The following is a 23,221-nucleotide window of genomic DNA, read 5'->3' as shown; positions in this document are numbered from 1 at the left end:
GTAATTTTTAACACACACATACGCACACACACACACACACGCACGCACACACACTGTGTAGGGAATGTGAAAGACTATCACAGAGTAGAAGAAAAAGTTATTTTCAGGGTTAGCAAGTGGGTTGTCCCAAGCAGTCACACTAGAATCTGTGGACTGAAGCCACATTTGCCAGCTCCAGGCTTCTAACACATTTGAAACTGTACGTAGAACAGCTAGCCCAATGCCTGGCATATGGTAAGCACACAGTAAATTAGTGCCTTCCTCTTCTCCATGGTTCCTTAAAACTGGTAAAGCTAAATTCTCTCAGTATCATGGATATAATTTGTCCCAGCAGCTTTAATTCATTTAAAGCAGTTAGATGTTGTTTTATAATATCTTCAGTTTTCTCTCACCAGTGTGTTTTCTAATTGTGTAAACACTTGAGTGTCAATCGTCAGCCACCATACTAAACACAACATACAAAGATAGATAAATAAGACACCATCTCTGCCCTCAAGCCAGTCACCATCATTTACTAAGCACCTGTTTTGTGCTAAGTACTGGGGTAAGCCTTGGGGATATAAAGATTAATAAATTTTGAGCATACAGTCTAGTAGGAGGAGACAAATAAGTACATAAGTACCAGGAAGTATTAGGGGTGCTACAGTAGAAGAGTAAACACTATGTACAGAGAGGCCAGAAAGGGAAAAGGGTCAGGCAGGGAAGGGAACACAGAGAAAGTGACAATGTATAGTTTGAAAGATGAGGATGCTTTATTTGCAAACTATCTTAACAAGGGATTAATAAACAATATACAAGGAGCTCAAACAATAGCAAAAAGAACAATCCAACTTAAAAATGGCCAAAAGATCTGAATAGGTAGTTTTCGAAAGAAGATATACAAATGGCCAACAGATACATTAAAAAATGTTCAACATCACTAATCAGAGAAATGGAAATCAAAATCAATGAGATACCATCTCACCCCAATTAATTTATCAAGAAGAAATAATGAATGCTAGTGAGGATGTGGAAAAAGGAGAGCCCTGCCTGGTACACTGTTGGGAATGTAAATTGGTACAGCCACTGTGGAAGACTACAGAGGTTCCTCAAAAAACTAAAAATAGAACTATGCTCCAGCAATTCCACTACTGGGTGTGTGTGTGTGTGTGTATATATATATAGTCCAAAAGGAAAGAATATATCAAAAAGATACCTGCACTCCCATGTTTATTGCAGCAGTATTCACGATAGCCAAAACATGGAATCAACCTAAGTGCCCATCAATAGATGAAAGGCTAAAGAAAATGTATGTATTATTCAGTCATAAGAATGAATGAAATCCTGTCATTGGCAGCAACATGGATGGAATTGGAGGTCATTATGTTAAGTAAAATAAACCAAGCACAGAAACAAATACTGCATGTTCTGTCTCACATAGGGGCTAAAAAAGTGGATCTCAAGAAAATAAATAGATTGGTAGTTACCAGAAGCTAGAAAGGATGGGGAGGATAAAGAGAAGTTGATTAGTGGGCACAGATAACACAGTTTGAAGAAATAAGACTGGCGTTGGATAGATAGGGTGGCATAGTTACTAATTTACTGTACATTTCGAAACAGAAGATGATAATTTTGATGGTGCTTCAATCCTGTAATGCCAACACACTGGGAGGATCAGTTGAAGCCATGAGTTCAAGCACAGCCTGGGCAACAGAGATTTCATCTTTACAAAAAAATTTAAAACTTAGCCAGGTGTGGTAGTGCACACCTGTAATCCCAGCTACTCAGGAGGCTGAGGCAGGAGAATCGCTTGAACCAGGGAGGTGGAGGTTGCAGTGAGCTGAGATGGCGCCACTGCACTCCAGACTGGGTGACAGAGCGAGACTCCGTCTCAAAAAAAAAAAAAAAAAAAAAAGCTGCGCGTGGTGGTGGGCGCCCTGTAATCCCAGCTACTTCGGAAGCTAAAGCACGAGAATCTCTTCAACCTGGGAGATGGAGGTTGCAGTGAGCTGGGATCACGCCAGTGCACTCCAGTCCGGGCTGTAGAGCGAGACTCTCAAAACATCACTCTGGCAGCACTGTAGAGAATGAACTGATAGGGGCAAGACTATTTGGAGACTTGCAATAATATTTCAGGCAAAATATGAGGAAGGCTTAAACTAGGGCAATGAATGAAGGCTGGAGAGAACATGGGTTTGAGGAAGTTTAAGGAGATAGCATCTGCATACTTGGTTGCCATTTGAGTGAAGTGAAAGGAGAAATGGTATCGAAAATGTTATTTGGTGTGTTTCGCTTGGAGATAATTAATTCGAAGTGATGTCTGCTGTAACAGGTGTGCACAGTGCTGTAGAGGATGCTTATAGTTCAGCTTAGGGCTGGTTGGAAGTAACATGTGAGTCCTGAAGTCATTCGGTCTGGGGGTCATTGTCCTAAACAGAGAAGATAGGAAGGAATAGGAGCTGAGCATTTAGAGGTATTCTTCTTTGTGGTTTAATATTATACCCATGGGTCATCCTCAAAAGATGTGCCCTTACTTCCCCGGGGACTTTCGGAAACCCCGCTACCTTCCGACCCCGCGGAACGCTCCGAGGGGAAGCGTCGCTAGGCCACCAGAGGGCGCCAGGCGGGCCGCAGCGACTCCAGCGTCGCGTTATGGCCGCGGTGCGGGTGCAGCTGCTCCTGTCCGGGCGTCCAGAGTCGGTGAGCTTCGCACGGAGTGTGTGTGGCCTCCTGGGAGCCGGGCCAGGGCTCGGGCCGTGGCCCATTCACTGCAGCTTGAAGCGAGGACGGCTTGTCCTCTCGAGCAGGCCCTTCCAGGCGCCTCCGCTAGGCTTCCGCTCCAGGTCAGCAGAAGGGGGCCCCAGAGCGGGGGCAGTGAAGGGCCGAAGATGGGGACTGAAATCGGGTGGGAACTGGCGGCGAGGACCCCGCCCCCAACGCGCGGTGTAGCCCCATTTTTGAAAGTCACGCCCACCCAGTGCCGCCCCACTTCTGAAGCCTTAACCCAGCTGGCTTCCTTCTGCCAGCGACCCCCTTTTCTGCCCTTTTGCGGCCCTGGAGGAGCGGCCCAGGGTCCCTGGGGCTGAGCTGCCCACAGATCGAGGTGTGGACCTGGGTGTGGCCGTCATTCTGCAGTCCAGCGACAAGACTGTCTTGCTAACCAGAAGGGCACGCACCCTCAGCGTTTCCCCCAACCTCTGGGTACCCCCGGGTGAGTATTCTGGGGACAAGGCCCCAAGTACAGAGAAGAAATTTGCCCTTTCCCCGCAACAATGTTTTTCCCAGTCTCAGAAGGATAAAGTGGGCCCCAAAATGTGGCATGTTCATAGTCACAAGGGACTGCAACTCCCTCTGTGTCCACTGGAGGGGAGAGGAGTGTCAACAATGAGTGGGGGGGCCCTGGCCAAGACCACCACCATTCACCTACTGGCCCCACTGTTGTTGCAGGTGGGCACGTGGAACTTGAGGAGGAGGTAACCAGTCAGCTGATCCAACCTGAGCCGAGACCCATGCCTGGGACCACCTTGGGTGTGGGCTGAGGGAGGGGCAAGCAAAAGGACTTGGAAGAGTCAGGCACTGGCCCCTCTGATGTGTCTTCTCTGACTCCCAGCTGCTGGACGGAGGGCTTCGAGAACTTTGGGAGCAGAGTGGACTACACCTGCCCCAGGACCAGTTCTCTTGGGTCCCTCTGGGTTTATGGGAGGTGAGACAAGGAGCTGGGAGAAGCTCCTCCATATTTAACCAAGAGACCTCAACAACTACCCACCAAAGTGCATAGATCAGCCCCTACCTGCCTTGGCTACAAGGGAAACAATAGCACATAAGTGGGCTGGAGTCCCCAAATCCATAACCCTCACCCATGTCCCTGCTGTGTCATCTGTACCATCCACACCCTCAGCTTTTGGCTACCACTGTTTCACTCTAAAGCTGTATTAACGAAGTCTCAAAAAGTGACAGAAAGGGCCAGGTACGGTGGCTCACGCCTGTAATCCCAACACTTTGGGAGGCGGAGGTGGGCGGATCACCTGAGGCCAGAAGTTCGAGACCAGCCTGGACAACATGGCAAAACCCCGTCTCTACTAAAAATACAAAAATTAGCTGGGCGTGGTGGCAGGTGCCTGTAATCCCAGCTACTCTGGAGGCTGAGGCTGGAGAATCGCTTGAACCCAGGAGGCAAAGGTTGCAGTGAGCCAAGATCACGCCATTGCATGCCAGCCTGGGCGGCAAGAGCGAAAATCTGTCTTAAAAAAAAAAAAAAAAAGGGACAGAAAGTTCTCACTTTTGCTGTTTTCTTTTCCTAGTCTGCCTACCCTCCTAGGCTGAGCTGGGGTTTACCCAAATACCATCACATTGTTCTGTATCTACTCGTGATCTCCCAGGAATCACAGCAGCAGTTGCAGGTAGGGCTGGCAGTGAGGGAAGGAAACAGGGCTCAGGGGAGCCCAAGCAACCTGGTTCTAACTGTGATTAGGAGCTGGGCGGGGGGTGGGGGGGGTAGTCAGAGATAACGAAGAATATGCAATACCCTTTCCCCTTGCTCCTGCCTTTCTCTATGAAACCTGCAGGTAGGTTTTGATCACGAACAGGCAGCCCAGGGAGAGGCAATGACTGAGGGGTCACCATGTCTGACCCCAGGCCCGGATCCAACCAAACCCAAGTGAGGTGAGTGCCCTTACGTCGCTGACACCAGATGTAGCTGCTGCAGTGGCTGCCACAGAGGTTAGGACAGAGACACCGACACCTAGACTTCTCCCCCAGGACCTACCACCCTCTGTCCTGTAAGTAAGAGCTTCTCCCTCAGCCTCTAATACACCAACATATTCATGTTGAGAAGTTCAGCGTCTGTCCTGTCCTCAGGATGGAATTTTGTGTTGTGGGGGAGAGTTAAGGAGAGTGGGTCAGCTGATAATTAAGAAGGTACAGGAAATCTAAGACACTGACCATCAAACCCCAAGGATTCTTGCTCTAACTGGCTAGCATTGAAGGTCTAAGTGTCAGTTCTAACACAGGGGCAAGTCATTTAACCCTCCTTGAACCTGTTTCCTTTCTGCAAATGAGGTCAACACCCACCCACCTCCTGTGGTAGTTGGGAGGATTCGGGGACCTAACATATATGTAAGTTCTTTGTAAGCTACAAGGCACAGCCCCAACAGGAGTTGTCACCATGCAGTGCAGTGGAACTAGAGGAGGATGGAAGAGCCCGACCTCTGGTCCTGCCCATGTCCACCCTCCTGCGGATGATCCCAACCATGGCAGAGGGCACAGAGAGAGTCAGCACTGGAACCAAGTTTGCCCTCAAGCTCTGGCTGCAACATCTGGGCAGGTAAAAGTGAAAAAGGACTGAAGAGCTCCACAGTACTGGGCTGGAATGGTCTAGTTTTTACAGGCATGGGGGAAAGGAGGGAAGGACAACCTCTCTTGGAATTCCTCCACAGAACACCCCCACCGTGTAAAAGTGCAGCTCACCTGGACCCAGGGCCAGCAAAGAATGGAACATGGACCCTCTTCCCCCAAACCAGGGGTCTGGAAAGTGAAGTGTAAAATCCCCTCCCTAGCCCATCTCCATGACACTCACAGAACATTCACAATCTTTATTATGGGTGACAGCTTCACTACAACTTTAGAAATAAAAAGTAGAATTACAACATAGGTCCAAGGCCTTGGCGAGCCTGAAAAAGAAGATTGGGAAGGAGGGCACAGGGTCCTTCCACCTCCCCGGAAAGGTGCAGAATGAGCCAGGCCTAACCACAGGTCCATGAGCCTCTAGAAGCTTAGGGTGGAATAAGAAACACTGTGAACTTAAATATATAAATAGAGAGAGACCCAAGCAATAGGCCAGGCCTGACTCCCAAACCCCTGGGGATCATGGCTAAGGCCTTGCATCCTCCTCTGTCATACTGGAGTAGAAGGCAGGGGAAGTCATCTTTGGAGTATTTTGGTTTTTTCTTATTTATGTACAAAAAAGTCCACATCCACAATCCAAAATAAAGTTCTCTGTCCATCTCTGAAACTGCCTGTCTCAGTTTTTCCACCTGTCTGTTTGGCCGAAGGGAATGGAATGGACATGAAGAGACAATGGATGTGAAGAAGAAATAGAGCCCATGGGTTTGGGGGATAAGAAGAGAGAGCATCTGGGGTTCAAGAGAGGTGCCCCTTCCCCAAGAGGCTCTAGACTTAGTCAAGGCTGAGGGTTCAGCCCTTCTCCCAGCTCACATCCCATCCCATTTGCCTCCCACTGCCTAGGTTAACATACCCAAAGGAATGTGCCACCATCTAAAGAACATTTCCAAAAACAGACCCCAGTGTCCTTAAAAAGAGGTTAAATATTAACCCTTTGGGTGCTGGCCTTGTCAGGCAGAGATGAGGCCAAAAGTAGGCATCTGTGAAGGTCTGTCTGGCCCTTGGCCAGAGCCCCCAGAGGGATCAGAGTAGCTGGGGTTGGGACTCCACAGCATACTTGCTCAGTGTTGGGGGACAGCGAAGTTTCCATAATCCAAGGAACTCAGTCCAGGGAAATGATGTCTGACCGACAGCCAGTCAAAGAGGGACCTGAGGGCAGGGGTCCTCCATGCCCCTCCCTCAAGGCCCCCCCAGGGGCCACAATGCTGCTGACACGGCCAGGAGGGGGCGCCGGAGTGGCACTGCGGTGGGAACTCCCCAACGTGGGGGCCAGTGGGCCCAGAAAGTGAGAAGGGGTCCCTCGGTACTGGAAGAAGTGGCCAAGGGCATCCTGTTCATCTAGTGAGGTGATGACGGAGGGGCCATAGTGCTAGGAAGAATCAAGGGCATAGTTTAAGATCTCATCCTGACTTCCCCACCTCCCAGTCACTCATCTCAGAAATGCTGTATGAGAGCAATCAATCCCTGTGGATCCCAAGGTATTCTCTTGAGAAGCAGGAGAGCCTCTCCCTCTTTCCCCTACTTCCCCACACCCTTCCCCTTTCCCTGCCTTGAGAGAGCTCCTCCAACTTGTTAGGTTCTTGGCTTTGTGGGCGTCTGAAATGTGTGGAATGTCCGGTTAGAGCAGGCATGGTGCTCTAAGTGCACACGGGGGTGGGGTGAGTAGGCCAGGGCAGAAAAGTAACAGGGGCTCTAGGAAGGAGGCCTAAGTAGGAATCTCAGAACTACCAGTGGGGCTGAGGAGGTAATAAGCTACCTACACCCCACTGCCCTCACGGGAAAGCAGATTTACATCCCCAGAGATCATAAGAGAGGGAGGGGCCCCATCAGTGCCCAGAAAGGAAGCTTCAGAGATCTGAGACCTGAAGAAAGAACCACTTACCTGACTCTCTGTCTGAAGAAATGAAAATAAATCTAAACCTGACAGGAAAAGAAAAATCAAAATTAACCTCCTATCTGACCCCTTTACCACCAAAAGACAAAGCACTTTGGACTGTGGCCCCTTGCAGGAGAAGCAGGAGGCTTTGAGAAGGAACAGTGGTTCTGATGTAGCTCTGGGGAGGGTGTGGCAGTGCAGGGTCCATCTTATGATCCATGTCATACCTTGGATGTCGGCTCCCAGTGGGAAGGCAGGTGGGTACTCATGTAGTGGGAGACTGGACAGGAAATCCCCACCCAACGTGCCCATAGCAGGGCTCCTTAGCACCGAGGATGGCTGGTGGCCAGACGTCAGGACTCTGTGGGTAGAGAGGAGCTGAGGCAGCCAGCAAACCATAGATGCCCTCACCCAGCTCAGGTCCCCAGGTTCCCTCTCTGTCTCCTCCACATTTCTCTTGCCCCAGGCTTTGCCCAATGATCAGAAAGCATTCCTGACTTCTTCCCCTGTCCCTTTTGCTGTAGATTCAGCCTATTTTCTCATACCCTTTGCTTCCAGGTAGGGCCGGGATTGCAGCTGAGGTGACAGAACAGTGCTTCTTGGTAGGGGGCAGATCCTCCTCATCTGATGAGCTTTCGATTGTCAAGTCAATAACTTCGACCTTCTTCTTATTCTCTGATGGATTTCCCTCCTGGACTGGGCTGTACTGGAGGCCTGCGGGTATTAAGAAGACTATGTCTCAGAGAAGAGGCCATCCAAGATTTAGCTTAGCTGGGGAATAGGGGGTCACTCACCATCCAGCCCATACCCTGGCGGGGGGCAAACCTCAGATGCCTCCTTCTTGGGTTTCATTGGGCACCAGGATCCATCTTCCATGAATTGGATCTCATCACAATCTGAACAGGAACTAAGAATCTCCATAAATAAACTGGGGGAGGAGAGAGATGAAAATTCATGGGGCTGGGAGATGAGCAGAACAGTAGCCAGAGAGTTCTGTAACTCACCTTCCTGTATCTCAGTTTCCTCATCTGTAAAATAAGGACATTATCCATCCTACTGGACCTCTCTGAGATGTTGGAATCAAATAACACAAGGTATGTAAAAGAGCTTTGCAAAGTAAGTAATAGGTTTTAAAATAAATACAATCTGAGGCCGGGTGCAGTGGCTCATGTCTGTAATCCCAGCACTTTGGGAGGTACAGGCAGGTGAATCACTTGAGGCTGGGAGTTCAAGACCAGCCTGGCCAACATGGTGAAACCTCATCTCTACTAAAAATACAAAAATTAGCCAGGTGTGGTGGCACATGCCTATAATCCCAGCTACTTGGGAGGCTGAGGCATGAGAATAGCTTGAACCCGGGAGGCAGAGGTTGCAGTGAGCCTAGATCACGCCACGCCACTGTTCTCCACCCTGGGCAACAGAGCAAGGCTCTGCCTCAAAAAAAAAAAGAAGGCCGGCGTGGTGGCTCACGCCTATAATCACACTTTCAGAGACTGAGGAGGGTGGATCACCTGAGGTCAGGAGTTCGAGACCAGCCTGGCCAACATGGTGAAACCCCATCTCTACCAAAAATACAAAATTAGCCGGATGTGGCAGCACATGCCTGTAATCCCAGCTACTCAGGAGGCTGAGGCAGGAGAACTGCTTGAACCCAGGAGGCAGAGGTTGTGTGAGCTGAGATCACGAGACTGTGCCATACCACTCCAGCCTGGGTGACAGAGTGAAACACCGTCTCAAAAAAAAAAAAAAAAAATCTGAGCACTTACGTGTAGTATAAGGAACAAAAGCAGCAGAGATACAGAAGTCCATAAACCATCTCCAAAAGGCACTGGGTCTTTGGCTTTCTAAACACTTGTGTAAAAATAAATAAATAAAGGCACTAGGGGCCAGGCATGGTAGCTTATGCCTGCAATCCCAGCACTTTGGGAGGCCAAGGTGGGAGGATCACTTGAGGCCAGGAGGTCGAGGCTTCAGTGAGCTATGATTGTGATACTATACTACAGTCTGGGCAACAGAACGAGACCCTGTCTCAAAAACAAAAAAACAAACAAACAAAAAGTGGGGGAGCACTGGGAACAAGAACCATAATGTAGATTCCAAAAAGGGGTTAAGATTAGCAAGATCAAAAGATTAGAACATCCAGGCCCTCAAAAGAACCTTATTGCAATGCTCAGTGGGAAGTCAGGTAGTTGTCATAGGTGATATATTATGACAGTTCAGTACACTGGCTCTGCCACTTAACAATATAACCTTGAGCAAGGCTCAATCTCTCTCGGCCTCAGTTTCCTCATATGTAATGATACTACCTACCTCATAGGGTTTTTTTTTTTCTTTTTTTTTTTCTGGGTGAGTGTCACTAGCCAATCATAGGATTATTTCTTTTTTTGAGACAGGGTCTCAATCTGTTGCCCAGGCTGGGGTGCAGTAATGCAATCATAGCTCACTGTAGCCTCAAACTCCTGGGTTCAAGCCATCCTCCCACCTCAGCCTCCTGAGCAGCTAAGACTACAGTCATGAGCTGTTATAACATGTCTGGCTAATTTTTTAAATTTTTTATAGAGAGAGGGTCTTACTATGTTGCCCAGGCTGGTCTCAAACTCCTAGCCTCAAATGATCTTCCCATCTCAGCCTTCCAGTGTTGGAATTACAGGTAGGAGCCGAGTCTATAGGGTTATTGTGAGGATTCAATGAGATAACTCATTGAACTTGCTGAGCAAAGCGCTCAGCAAGATGCCTTGTATATACTAAGTCCTTAATGTTGCCCTCCCCCTCCATACACATGCACACACACACACACACAGATTGGTAAAAGGGATAGACAAGGTGAGAATTGCAGTTCATGTGAGGGGAAGTAAGGCATATGAATTAAAAACCCTGAAGGAGGTGGTGGCTAAAAGGAAAAAGAAATATAGGCTGGGCATGGTGTCTCATGCCTGTAATCCTAGCACTTTAGGACGCCGAGGTGGGCGGATCACCTGAGGTCAGGACTTCAAGACCAGCCTGGCCAACATGGTGAAACCCCGTCTCTACTAAAAATACAAAAATTAGCCAGGCATGGTGGTGGGCGCCTGTAATCCCAGCTACTCAGGAGGCTGAGGCAGGAGAATCGCCTGAACCTGGGAGGTGGAGGTTGCAGTGAGCCAAGATTGCGCCACTGCACTCCAGCCTGGGCAACAGAGTAAGACTCCATCTCAAAAAAAAAAAAAAAAGAAAAAGAAAAAAGAAAAAGAAAAAGAAATAACCAAGAAAAGAGGGTTCTAGTGGATGTCCTAGGTAAGAGGAAGCAAAATGGCCCTACCCATCAATGATAAGAGATTCATAGGGAGCCTTCTTGTCACACACAGGACATGTCCATGTCGGCTTCTTCTCATTCATCTGTAGATAAAGGGCAGCATCGAAGCTCTGCAGGTGGGCGCAGGTGAGGGCACGACAAGGGACAGTCAGGCGCATCTTCCCTAGCTGAGGAGAAGCAAGTTCTCTTGTCAGAGGCCCCACTCTGGTTTCATCCCAGAAAACTTCACTCCAGTATCCCTAGGAACCCTCATCAAAGTCCACAGGCTAAACCCAACTCCCTTCCCACCCTGTTCCCTTCTCCCCTTTTACCCACCGGGCACATGAGTGACACCCGGAGACTCGTAGTGGCCACCTCACTGTCAGGGTCAGCAGTCAATTTCTCCTTGACTGAAACAAAAGTGAGGCCAGAGCCATGGGGTCAGCAAGGCTGGAGGAAGCCCAGGAGTTGGTAAGGCCAGGAACAGATGGCTCTGGCTGAGAGGCTGCTGGGTGGAGCATCTTTGGGGGCCAGTGGTACGTCACATGGAAGTGGTCTGGGACATGGATGATGAAGGTTGGGTGTGGGGGATTTTCCCATCCCTGAAGATGCTTAAACATAGCGTGACACTCTGGCTATGTTAGAGATGATCTGGAGGAGTTGAAGCATCATGTGAGGGTTAGATTAGAGGACCCCTAAGATTCTTTCCAGTCCAGAGAGGCCATATTCTAGCAGGGCTGGAGTTAGGGACTGTGAGGTGCAAAGCAGATACATGACTGGAAATTCAAGGGTGCCTGGGAGTGGTCCAACTTCAACTATAAAGACTGGAAGACTGGTCAGGGGTAGAGGGGGAGGGTTGGGGTTCATGTGAGAAGGGGAGTAAGTTGTCAAAAAAGAGGTATGGGTTTAATTATGAAGGCTGGAGGGCCAGGAAGACTTGGATCCAGATCGGGTGGGGAAGAGAGAAAAGATGTTACTCACTCAGTGCCCGCGAGTGGTCTGGGTTCCGGATACCCTTTGCTCTGAGTTTTTGTAGAAGGGTTCCTGCAGTCAACTGCCTCACCAGGTACACAGACAAGGAGTAATTCTACTTGGAGGCAGGGGGTAGACAATTAGCCTCTGCTTCTCATACCACCACTGCCCACTTTTGTTCCATGAGGACCAGAGACAGACCCATAAAGAGGAAAATGCTTCCCCAACCCAGGACACTGGGGATGGTTCCCCTTCACCCTCAGCAGGCTTTTCCAGGCACCTGCTTTAGCTGTGCTCACCCGTCCAAACTCAGATGACCAATTGACCACAATGGTGTTGGGAACAGTGGCTGAGAGTCGAGCCAGGGGTGTGATGTTGATGGGGCGGCTGGGCCTCTTGGGCTCGGCCCCATTCTTGGTTGGGGGAAGGTAACCCTGGAGAAGGGAGGGACTGGTCAGTGGAGAAGTGGCTCTGGGAAGCGGCTCTGCTCTTTCAACAAAAGATATCTTGTCTCGGGTTATTCAATCCCTAGAGGGAAGGCCAACTCACTCACTCACTGACCAAGGGTATGAGGCCCATTCAGTGGCTCACAAAACTGGAGCACTGTCTAGGGCCGTGTGTGGGGTTCACTCCTGGGGAGAAAGGAGAGCTTATTTATTGATCGAGAAAAAAGGAACCCACTCACTGAGTCCCTGAGGAGGAGGAATAAGGATGCCTCACCTTTTCTTTTTTTTTTTTTTTTTTTTTGAGACGGAGTCTCGCTCTGTCGCCCAGGCTGGAGTGCAGTGGCGCAATCTCGGCTCACTGCAAGCTCCGCCTCCCGGGTTCACGCCATTCTCCTGCCTCAGCCTCTCCGAGTAGCTGGGACTACAGGCGCCCGCCACCACGCCCGGCTAATTTTTTTTTGTATTTTTAGTAGAGACGGGGTTTCACCGTGGTCTCGATCTCCTGACCTCGTGATCCGCCCGCCTCGGCCTCCCAAAGTGCTGGGATTACAAGCGTGAGCCACCGCACCCGGCTGGATGCCTCACCTTTTCTAACTCTTGGCTCTGGGGTCAAGTCTTTCTGGCCGGGTGCACTGGCTCATGCCTGTAATCCCAGCACTTTAGGAAGCCAAGGCGGGCGGGTCACCTGAGGTCAGGAGTTCAAGACAAGCCTAGCTAACATGGTAAAACTCTGTCTCTACTAAAAATACCAAAATTAGCCGGGCGGGGTGGTGGGCACCTGTAATCCCAGCTATTTCGGAGGCTGAGGCAAGAGAATTGCTTGAACTAGGGAGGCAGAGGTTGCAGTGAGCAGAGATCGCGCCATTGTACTCCAGCCTGAGTGACAGAGGGAGAGACTCTGTCTCAAAAAAAAAAACAAAAAAGAAGTCTTTCTTACATCTCGGGTTGAACTAATGTCCTCCTCCGAGTTCTCACAAAACCTTTGTTCAGCCCTATCTTAATACTCTCGAGATTATATTGATTCAGTCAGTAAACTGAGCACCTACTATGTGCCACGCACTGTGCTAGGCATGTCTCTTTCAGAATAGGTTTGTAGTTAATATTTATGAACTGAAACGGTAAGGGATTACTGACAGAAGAAGGGGACAGCATTTACCGGCAGGGGGCACAGTTTCCCATTGACCTTGACAAAGAGGTTGGGGGGAAAATAATCTTCCTGGGGGCAGCTGGTCTCACAGAGACAGAACCTGGTAAGAGATGAGAAAGGAAGAAAGAGTGGGAAGAAATTTCTTTACTTGAATCTGGCAGAGAGACAGGGAACCCCAGAAAATCAGTCATAGATGCCTGAAGCCCTCAGCATCCAACAAGAGTCGCAGGGCTGCTGTAGGCAGTGGCAGAGCAGGGACATCTCGTAAGGGTATCTGTCATACCCCTACTTCACTCCTACCCCCAGTGGGTACCTAGTATAGGCAGGGAGGATGAACTCACCTTAGCTGCACCTGTATGGTATAATCACATTTGGCTCCTGGCAGAACCTCTCTGTAACAGGGAGGGAGATGAAGAGATGTCAGCATGTAGCCCCCAGAGGGCAAGGGTGAATGCACAGAAAGGCTGAAAGTTAGATGTCCAGGAGATAGAGAAGAGACACACAAAAGAACGAGAGACAAGTAGGTATAGGAGGATGGATAGGGAAGAGCGCAGGGCAGAAGAGAAGAAAGTCAGAAAGCAGAGTACAGGGATGAGGCAGGAAGACTGGAAGAGATGTACCTGGATGTAAGGATCTGCTGCACTTGCTGGGGTGTGAGGGCAAAGGTAAAGTGCGCTTCCTCAAACCGCTGGCTAGAAGTGGATGCTGAGGATACAAAGGGGCAGTTATTCCAAGCCCATGCACAGGCAGCCACAGAAATCGCCCCCGTCCCAGGTCGCTGATCCCATAGGACTAAAGCCTAAGAGATGTTTGGGGAACAGGTAGGGAATCCAGAAGACTAAGGGACCACAAAGAGCCATACCAAGGGTGGTGGGCCGGATGAGCTCCCCATAGACTTCATAGAAGGGCAATGGTTTCATGGTGACATCAGGGTGCACAGGCTGGGGCAGAGGGGGGTGCATGTCCACCTCACGCTTGGGGCCCAGCAGGGTGCCAGGGGCCAACAGGGTTGGGGGAATGGGAGCTAGAGGACCAGGGGAGCCTACAGGAGAGGTGCCAGGGGGCAAAGAGAGAAGGGAGAGATCAGAGGGCCCCAGGGTCTTCCGGGGAAAGCGTCGTCGGTAAAGCTCTTTGATCTTCATCTGGACACTAGGGGCACAGCTGGACTTCAGGAGCTGCAGAGCCTTGGCCAGGAGCTCGTGCTTCCGTCCACTCTTATTCCGGCCAGCAAAGCCAAGAAGCACCTGGAGCTCAGACACCCGGAAACTCATCACCATGTGCTGTGGAGAAGAAGAGAAAAGCTTGAGCATCCTCCCTTGCACAGGCCTGCCCTGCCAAGACATGGGCTGAGCTACCAGGTGGGCAGTGCCTTTCCCTCCAGCACTGATGGGAAAGATGATGCTTCGCAGCTAGTGGATTACTGCCAGGTAGTCGACCTATCCAAAGGGACATCTCAGTCCCACTTTAGCAACCATCAGGACAGCATCATCACCACCACCCCCGAGCTTGAGCAACACTATTTCCCCAGGCCTGGAAGCAGCCAGAGTGGGGCAGGGAATGGCAGACAGCAAGGTACCCTCAGACACACCTCCGAGTCCATACAGCCTCGCACCTCCGTCCCTGGACATTCCTTTAAGCTGCTTATCTCCTCTCTTGCCCTTTCTCAGACTCTCAAACCCATCCCAGCCTCCTGGGAACAGGATAGGAGACAGAGAGAAGGAGGGAGAGACAAGAGGATTCAAGCCAGACAGCCCCATGGGGAAGAAAGGGGCCAGGTGGCTGGAGGATTGTGCCCTTCAGCCCACCCCTCCCAACCACCTTAATTCACCTCGGCTATTTCCCCCAAGCCTCTGAAGCTTCTGTGGCCAGGGTTTTCAGGTCAGGGTTCAATGCTCATAACTCCCCCAGATCCTTTCTTGGAATCATTTATATCACCACCCCCTCCCCACAACTTAGTCCTATTTTTCTGGAAGGGAAACAGGACCAAAACTTGGGTCAGGGAGAATAACAGTGAATCACTGAGTCCAAGTATCCTGCCTGTTTACTCTATCTGCCAGGAACCATTATCTGGCATCTCTCCTACACAGAGAACATAATACTCCTCTACAACCTACAGCCCCCCCATAGGGGTGGAAAAGGAGAGGGCAGAGATCTAAACAGAGGCCCTGGGTGGATGAAGAAAAAGCCTCTGAGTTACAGCACAGAATCGCAAATCCCCTGAAGGTAGCCGGGCCCAGTGGCTAGACCTCCAGCCTGCCCAGGACCATAGCTCCATTTCAAAGGGCAGAGGAAAACCAGGAGGCAGGCGGATGAACTCGGTAGTTTGAGGTTCTATGAGATGTCCTCAGATGTGGTCACCCTCCAAACTCTGTGTAGCAGGAGGGGAGCGCTCTCCTTAGAAGACTCCCTTCTGTGAATCTCTAGGAGATCCTGTCATGGGCAGGGCTTGCTAGCCCTACACGATTCTTCTCATAGGAGGCTTTGTCTTGGACCCCTTTTATGGAATGTGATGAGAAACTTGCTCCTCTTTCTCCCCATCCTTATCTCCTCTGTCCCGTCTTTTTTTCTCCATTAGCTTTCCCTATAACTTCCCACCTTTCTATCCCATAGTTTCACATGCCTCTGCCTCTGCCCAAACACCGCGATTCACTAAGGCAGGACCTTCCTCTGAGCCTCCAGGATGCTTCTGCCCCACCCCTCGAGGTATCGGCCCGCACAGCCCCGCCCCCTGCATCTCAGCAGCCTACTGGTATTTCCCAAAGCTCGGATCCCGAGAGTAGCCCCAAAGACCCTATCGTCTCAGCTGCCTTTCCCCCGGAGCCTCCCCTACATCTGCCCCGTGGTCCCATCCCTGCATCTGCCCCCTACTGTTGCATCTCTTGGCCTTGATCGACTCGCCCCCAGTGCCTCTACAGCAGCTTTTCCCCCTGGCCCTACCCCAACAACTGCCCTTACTACTAAATCCGACTTCTACCCCTCGTCCCCGCCCCCTGCGCCTCAGCCCCCAACAGCTGCAATTCCCCTCGGCCCCACCCCTACATCTGCCCCGCAGCCCCGCCCCCGGAGCCCCGCCGCAGCCCCTTCCTCGCTCTCAGCCACTTCTCTCCCATCCTCAGCAGCCCGTGCCTGCCACGTCGTCGGCGCCCACCCGAGCCCCGGCACCCAGTCTCGGTCGCTTCCCGGACACGGTGTACCGCCGGGCTCAGTCCAGATGGGGATGGGGGAGGGGGCTGGTACCTTTAATTCGCCCAGCTCCGCCATCTTGAGACATCGCAGGCGCCCTAGCCGGAGCCGGAGCTCAGGCCCAGGGACCGGCGCACAACTCTCCACTCCGGCGCCGGCCGCAAATGCCGCCTGCTCCGCCCCGTCCGGCCCCCTATACCTCCCCTTCCCGGCCCCGCCCGCCTGGCTTCGGACAAGCCCCAGCCTGAGCCCCTCCCTCCACAGCCGACCCAGCAGCTACATGTCTGCGGCCGGTTGGCAGGACGCGTAGCCCCGGAGGGAGTGTATGACCCCCAAGATCGCGGGGTCCCTAGGGCAACGGGGAGGAGGCGGGCCCGAAGTATCTGGTGGATGGGGGCTTTGCCACGGCAGAGTTGGGAGGGGACACGCTTTTAGGGAGCCAAAGATACTTGAAAGATGGAGGGAAAGTATCGGGAACTGCTGGAGCTCAGAGAAAAGGGGGAGGGGGTAGCGAAGTTGGAGCGCAAACTCTCATCTCCATCTCTACATAAGTTTAATCAACTAAAATCGAGAGGTCTTCCAACTCGGGAAATGGGCGAGCGCTGATCCGTCTTAGGGAAGCCGTGGAGTCGGCATTCAGTTCAAGACGGCTATGCTCAATTCACCCTCTCCTCCTCCCCCATACACCAACTACAATGCAGCTCGTGGTCCGATCCTAGGACTCAAACTCGGCAGCAAAAAAAGTTTGGTGCGGGGAGCGGGACTTACCAGCACAGTTGCGGGAAATGGAGAGAGGGCTCGGGAGGCTCAGAGGGCGGGCTGGAGAGGTGGGGGAATGGGGCTCGGCGCCGCTCCTGCTGTCCGCACGGCAGAAGTTCGGTCCAGCAGCCGGACGCGGCGGCCGAGGCTCCGCCCGGGCCGGAGCTCCGCCCGGCCTAGCGCTCGGGCTGGGGCCGCCCCCTCCAGGGGAAGCCCGCCAGGACCGCCGAGAGGGAAGTGGGGCGGAGCTCGGGCGAGAGAGGGAGGGACTCAGAGCCCGACGTTGGAGAGATTAACTCCTGGTGTGAGTGGATCTGGAGAGACGAGATCCTTGGATCCCATCATTCTCACTACCTCTGTGACCCCTCACGCTTACGTATGGGATTGGGGTGGTGGCACGCTGCTGCTAAGGCGGTGTGAACCAGGTATCTGACAGTATAAAGCAGTCTTCCTTGAAATGACAACTGTCCCTCCCTAGGGCAAAGCCTGGGGTACTGAATCCAAAGTGTACCTAACAGTAACTACCCCAGATACACGTGCACAATACCTCCACCAGAGCCCCCATTCCTTTGGTGTAGCTGAAGATGAACAGAGGGGTTTTCTTACCCACAAAAGGGATCTTTCTGTCCCTCTCTGAACTACCTACCCACTCTCCTTCCTCCAAAGCCTTGGACCCTCCTGAGGCCCCATCCCAACCAAGCTGATCACTCACATGCAGGCCCCAGATTAAATCTGTTTCTGTATCCATGGAAATACCTTTATTTTATTTTATTTTTTTCAAACGAAGTCTCACTCTGTCACCCAGGCTGGAGTGCAGTGGCGCGACTTGGCTCACTGCAACCTCCGCCTCCCGGGTTCAAGCAATTCTCCTACCTCAGCCTCCCGAATAGCTGAGATTACAGGCCTACGTCACTACGCCCGGCTAATTTTGTGTTTTTAGTAGAGACAGGGTTTCACCATATTGGCCAGGCTGGTCTCAAACTCCTGACCTCGTGATCCGCCCGCCTCACCTTGGCCTCCCGAAGTGCTGGGATTACCGGCATGAGCCGCCGCGCCTGGCCCAGAAAATACCAACTTAAGGGAAATGTACCCGTACTACAATACTGAGAAACTCAGCATTTTATAGTTGGCTGCATGTTTGTTCAATAAATATTTGAGTGCTTATCAGGGATCATTAGGTGCTGAGGACATAAAAGCCTTGCAGGAGTTCACAGTCTAGCAGCAGAGACAAGACATATTAAACCTATAATCAGCATACCAAAAAAAAGTGCTTTAATAAATAGGAAGAATCCTTTTATTTAGCTTAAGCCTTCAGTATAATCCTCCTCATAAGACCCTACCCAGGCCAAAGATTGAAGGTGCCAGCCTACCGATATTCCCAGGCACCTGTTGAACTGGAACTAGGCCCAGTTATTTTGTGGTTTTTGTCCCTAGGGAAGATGCCACCCTCTCCTAACACTCAGGTTCTTTCCTTGCTGCTTTGCTACCCAAATTGGTGAGTGCTTCAAGCTAAACTTAGACTCAACTAGTTCTAAATTCCAGCTGCTCCCTTCCAACACCTGAGTCTTCATCAGGTCCTAAGATCTTTTTTGCTGTTGTTCTGTTCAGTCCTCTAGATCAAAAGTTACTATAGTTTGTATTTCTGAGAATTTTCAGTAGTTGCAGGATGAGGAAGGTAGGGAGGATTATTAAAAAGAGACAAAGGGGGGATCTTTCGGAAGTGATGGATATGTTCATTATCTCGATTGTGTAATGGTTTTATGGGTGTATATACATAAGAGAACACATCAAATTGTATACTTCAAATACATGCATTTTACCTGGAGAGACATATTGACGTATATCAGTTGTACGTCAATAAAGCTGTAAATGGCCAGGCGCGGTGGCTCACGCTTGTAATCCCAGCACTTTGGGAGGACGAGGCGGGCGGATCACGAGGTCAGGAGATCGAGACCACGGTAAAAACCCTGTCTCTGCTAAAAATACAAAAAATTAGCCGGGCGTGGTGGTGGGCACCTGTAGTCCCAGCTACTCAGAGAGGCTGAGGCAGGAGAATGGCGTGAACCTAGGAGGTGAAGCTTGCAGTGAGCCGAGATCGCGCCACTGCACTCCAGCCTGGGTGACAGTGACTCTGTCTCAAAAAAAAAGAAATTAAATTAAAATAAAATAAAAAATAAAAATAAATAAAGCTGTAAATGCTGGGCACGGTGGCTCATGCCTGTAATCCCAGCACTTTGGGAGGCTGAGGTGGGCGGATCACCTGAGGTTGGGAGTTTGAGACTAGCCTGGTCAGTATGGAGAAACGCTGTCTCTACTAAAAATACAAAAAAATTAGCCGGGCGTGGCAGCGCATGCCTGTAATTTCAGCTACTCAGGAGGCTGAGGCAGGAGAACTGCTTGAACCCAGGAGGCAGAGGTTGCAGTGAGCTGAGACTGCACCACTGCACTCCAGCCTGGCACAGACCAAGACTCCATCTCTAAATAAATAAATAAATAGATAAATAAATAAAATAAAGCTGTAAACATTTCAGAGAAAACCTCACCCTGAGTTCTAGTGATTTCGTGAAGGAGGAATCTCCTTTAAAAGTTAATTTGGGCCAGGTGCAGTGGCTCACGCCTGTAATCCCAGCACTTTGGGAGGCCGAGGTGGGCAGATCATGAGGTCGGGAGATCGAGACCATTTTGGCCAACATGGTGAAACCCTGTCTCTACTAAAATACAAAAAATTAGCCGGGCGTGGTGGCATGTGCCTGTAATCCCAGCTACTTGGGAGGCTGAGGCAGGGGAATTGCTTGAACCCAGGAGGCGGAGGTTGCAGTGAGCTGAGATCGTGCCACTGCACTCCAGCCTGGCGACACAGCAAGACTCCGTCTCAAAAAACAAACAAACAAACGAAAAAAGTTAATTTGAAGGCCAGGCATGGTGGCTGACGCCTGTAATCCCAACATTTTGGGAGGCCGAGGCAGGCGGATCACTTCTGGTCAGGAGTTCAAGACCAGCCTGGCCAACATAGTGAAACCCCATCTCTACTAAAAATACAAAACTTAGCCAGGCGTGGTGGTGCATGCCTGTAGTCCCAGCTATGTGGGAGGCTGAGGTGAGAGAATCACTTGAACCAGGGAGGCAGAGGTTACAGTGAGCTGAGATCACACCACTGCACTCCAGCCTGGGTGACAGAGCAATAATCCATCTAAAAAAAAAATTAATTTGAGGTTACTAAAGTTATTGAAAGAGAGAAAAAATAAATTGGAAAAAAGTTAATTTGAGGTTATAAGTTCTAGCATCCCTACAGGATGACGGAACCAGGGCACCTGAATCTTATCCTGCATGCAAGCTCCAAAAGGATAAGAAGGTTTTCTGTGCTGCCTCTATTCCCAGTGCCTGACAAATAGTAGACTCCTTAAATATCTGTTTAATAAATTAATGTTATCAAAGGAGGGAAACTGTGAATCAGAAGCAAAGTTCCAGATTGAAGGCATTCAAAAACATAGTCTGAACCTGATCACGGCCCACCAGGTTTCACCTACCTTCACCCACACACTCCTACATCTGAAGCCTGGGGAATGGAGTGGGGAGGTGAAGCAGGAATCATAAGTCCCTACTAAGTCCTGTTAGAGAGCCCAGGAGGAATAAAGGGAACATTAGGATTAGAACTACTTTGGGGAAAAAAATTTATAAACTCAAGAAAAATTTTAAGACTGGGGCTGTTGAGGTAAGTTTGTGGAGTTTTAGGGAGGGAGACTGGGAAAACCAGGGGCTAAGGAAGTTTCTACTCCTATGTTAACATTAGCATCACTCACCACTCCCATAACTCAGCCCATCCTGGGATCAGTTTCCAGGAGCCCCGGACGGAGCCAAAGTCCTGGCTTCCATTACCACAGCTGCTTCCTGACTCATTCTTGAGTTTAGCCCAATGATCTCCCCCTTTCTGGACCCTTCTGTCTATAGTTTCTTCATTCTCCCCACCCCACACATCATATATAACAAGAAATGTAATAGTCCTTTAATACACATTGGTAATTGAGAGCAGGAAGGCAAGGAGAGGTTCTGTTCCCCTTAATAGAAATGACTCAGACCCTTTTGATGATCTTTCTTCAATAGCTGCACCTCTTCTCCCTTTCTCCATCAATCCCTCCTTTTTCCACTTTCCTGGCCATAAAGCAGTCCCATGCCCATCCACATAAAACCTCTGCACCTTCTCTAGGATCTGATCCGGATATCTCAGATGCTCTTTTTCACCCTTGGCCAAACTCTGGAGCCGGCCTCTGCAGCCCTTGTGTAGCCCCCCTGTCTTCCAAGGCAGACCCTCCCCACTCTTTTTTCTCAACCCAGTCTCTTTACTGCCAAAACTACTGCTGTCTGACCCAGTGTAACCCAGCAGAGGGTGGACTGAGAGAAGGAATGGGGAGGGATCAGTGTGCGGGCCACCAAACTGCAATTCCAGATTTTAGAGGAATTCACTGCCTCATTTTCACCTAACAGCCTGGCTGGTGGAAGGGCAGGCAGGGGAGGAGACCCAGGGGAAGTGGCCAAGAGAGATACATTTTTTTTTCAGTCTGAGAATGGAATCACAGGCAAAAATGAAACTTGGGTATCCCTTCATCCTCTACCCAGGAATCAGACTTTTCATCCCTTTTGTCACCTGGCACAAAGAACAGTGAGACCATATGTGTCAAATATTGACACATTGTTTAACACTTGATAAAATATTTTAGATAGTATATCTTGAAGAAAATCCAGGTCTCTCAATCTCCCCTTTAAAAAAAAAAAATCATGGATTCAACAGTCCCAAGGCAGAGAAAAAAGATTAGAGTTGTGACAGATTTGAGAAAGTGGAAAAGAAGAGTGTCAAACCCCGTTTTCACTGAGGGCTATTTTTCAAATCATGGGCCTTGACCCATTAGTGGATGCATTTTGATGTAGTATATTAGCAAAGAATAGAAGAGAAATAGTAAAATATTATTTGAGGTATGTATATGCAAGATACAAAATGTATTTCTTGGCCAGATGCAGTGGCTCATACCTGTAATCCCAGTACTTAGGGAGGAGGATCACTTGAGGCCAAGAGTCTGAGACCAGCCTGGCCAACATGGCAAAACCCTGTGTCTTCAAAAAGTACAAAAATTAGCCACGGATGGTGGTGCGCACCTATAATTCCAGCTACTCAGGAGGCTGAGGCATGAGAATAGCTTGAACCCAGGAGGCAGAGGATGCAGTGAGCTGAGATCACACCACTGCACTCCAGCCTGGGTGACAGAGTGAGACTGTCTCAAAAATTTTTTTTTTATTTCTTACTAGGGATCAAAAAGTTTAAAAGTTGCTGACTTATAGGGCCATTTGTGAATTTCATTCAAAAACAAATTAAATAATTGCCAAGGCCAGGCATGGTGGCTCAAGCCTGTAATCCTAGCACTTTGGGAGGCAGAGGTGGGTGGATCACCTGAGGTCAAGAGTTCAAGACTGCTTGGCCAACATGGTGAAACCTCGTCTCTACTAAAATACAAAAAAATTGCCTGGGTGTGGTGGCATGCACTTGTAATCCCAGCTACTCGGGAGGCTGAGGCAGGAGAATCGCATGAACCCAGGAGGCGGAGGTTACAGTGAGCTGAGACCGCACCACTGCACTCCAGCCTGGGTGATAGAGTGAGACTCTGCTAAAAAAAAAAAAAAATTACCAAAGCTTGGAAATGATCAAGACGTCCTTCAGTAGGTGAATGGATAAATAAATTGTGACACATTCAGACAATGGAATATTATTCAGTACTAAAAATAAGTGAGTTATCAAGCCATGGAAAGACATGGAGGAAATTTAAATGTATATTACTAACTCAAAGAAACCAATCTGAAAAGGATACATACTGTATAATTCCAACTAAGCACAACTGGGGACGGGAGAAAGATCAGTGGTTGCCAGGGGTTAGCAGGGATGGGGAGATGAGCAGACAGAGCAAAGAGGATTCTTAGGGCAGCAAAACTACTCTGTATGATAATATAGAGATGGCCAGGCACAGTGACTCATGCCTGTAATCCCCAGCACTTTGGGAAGCTGGGGCAGGTGGATCACTTGAGTCCAGGAGTTTGAGACCAGCCTGGGCAACATGGCAAAACTTGGTATCTATTAAATATACGGAAAAATCAGCCAGGTGTGGTGGTGCTCACCTGTAGTCCCAGCTACTTGGGAGGCTGAG

The 23,221-nt window shown here is 50.0% G+C and overlaps 2 protein-coding genes across 3 annotated transcripts; one reads left to right on the top strand and one right to left on the bottom strand.

Moving 5' to 3' along the window:
* The first annotated feature begins 1,929 nt into the window (after positions 1-1,929).
* On the top strand, positions 1,930-5,989 carry NUDT17 (nudix hydrolase 17). The gene is given in 11 exon segments (XM_030824753.1): positions 1,930-2,788; positions 2,791-2,822; positions 3,006-3,014; positions 3,016-3,190; positions 3,427-3,452; positions 3,590-3,682; positions 4,281-4,379; positions 4,615-4,757; positions 5,150-5,302; positions 5,415-5,461; positions 5,464-5,989. Coding segments are annotated over 11 exon segments (984 nt in total). The 5' UTR covers positions 1,930-2,631; the 3' UTR covers positions 5,514-5,989.
* On the bottom strand, positions 5,556-17,237 carry PIAS3 (protein inhibitor of activated STAT 3). Of its 2 annotated transcripts, none has more exons than XM_030824733.1 (14): positions 17,043-17,237; positions 13,954-14,371; positions 13,712-13,796; positions 13,433-13,483; positions 13,101-13,191; positions 11,798-11,932; positions 11,508-11,613; positions 10,863-10,936; positions 10,554-10,714; positions 8,050-8,183; positions 7,801-7,969; positions 7,483-7,616; positions 7,262-7,299; positions 5,556-6,748 (listed from the first exon to the last, which is right to left on the bottom strand). In XM_030824733.1, the coding sequence occupies exons 2-14, from the start codon at positions 14,366-14,368 to the stop codon at positions 6,482-6,484; spliced, it is 1,860 nt and encodes a 619-aa protein (XP_030680593.1). In that variant the 5' UTR covers positions 14,369-14,371; positions 17,043-17,237; the 3' UTR covers positions 5,556-6,481. The 2 variants fall into 2 exon arrangements, with proteins under 2 accessions (XP_030680593.1, XP_030680592.1); XM_030824732.1 differs by lacking the exon at positions 17,043-17,237 and adding an exon at positions 16,329-16,446.
* Between the last annotated feature and the right edge of the window lie 5,984 nt (positions 17,238-23,221).

This window comes from Nomascus leucogenys, chromosome 12 (assembly GCF_006542625.1).
Source record: "Nomascus leucogenys isolate Asia chromosome 12, Asia_NLE_v1, whole genome shotgun sequence".
NCBI classification, from domain to species: domain Eukaryota; kingdom Metazoa; phylum Chordata; class Mammalia; order Primates; family Hylobatidae; genus Nomascus; species Nomascus leucogenys.
The sequence above is the reverse complement of the archived record's forward strand: the minus strand, read 5'-3'. Positions and strand labels throughout refer to the sequence as shown.

What these genes read in the sequence shown, in the direction of transcription:
- PIAS3 (XM_030824732.1), bottom strand. Translation starts at nt 16,352, where the DNA reads ATGGCGGAGCTGGGCGAATTAAAG. An exon ending in CAGCAGATCCTTACATCCAG is followed by an intron (nt 13,484 to 13,711) that starts GTACATCTCTTC and finishes TCCCTGTTACAG; the next exon opens with AGAGGTTCTGCCAGGAGCCA. An exon ending in GGAAACTGTGCCCCCTGCCG is followed by an intron (nt 11,933 to 13,100) that starts GTAAATGCTGTC and finishes TCCCTTCTCCAG; the next exon opens with GGTTACCTTCCCCCAACCAA.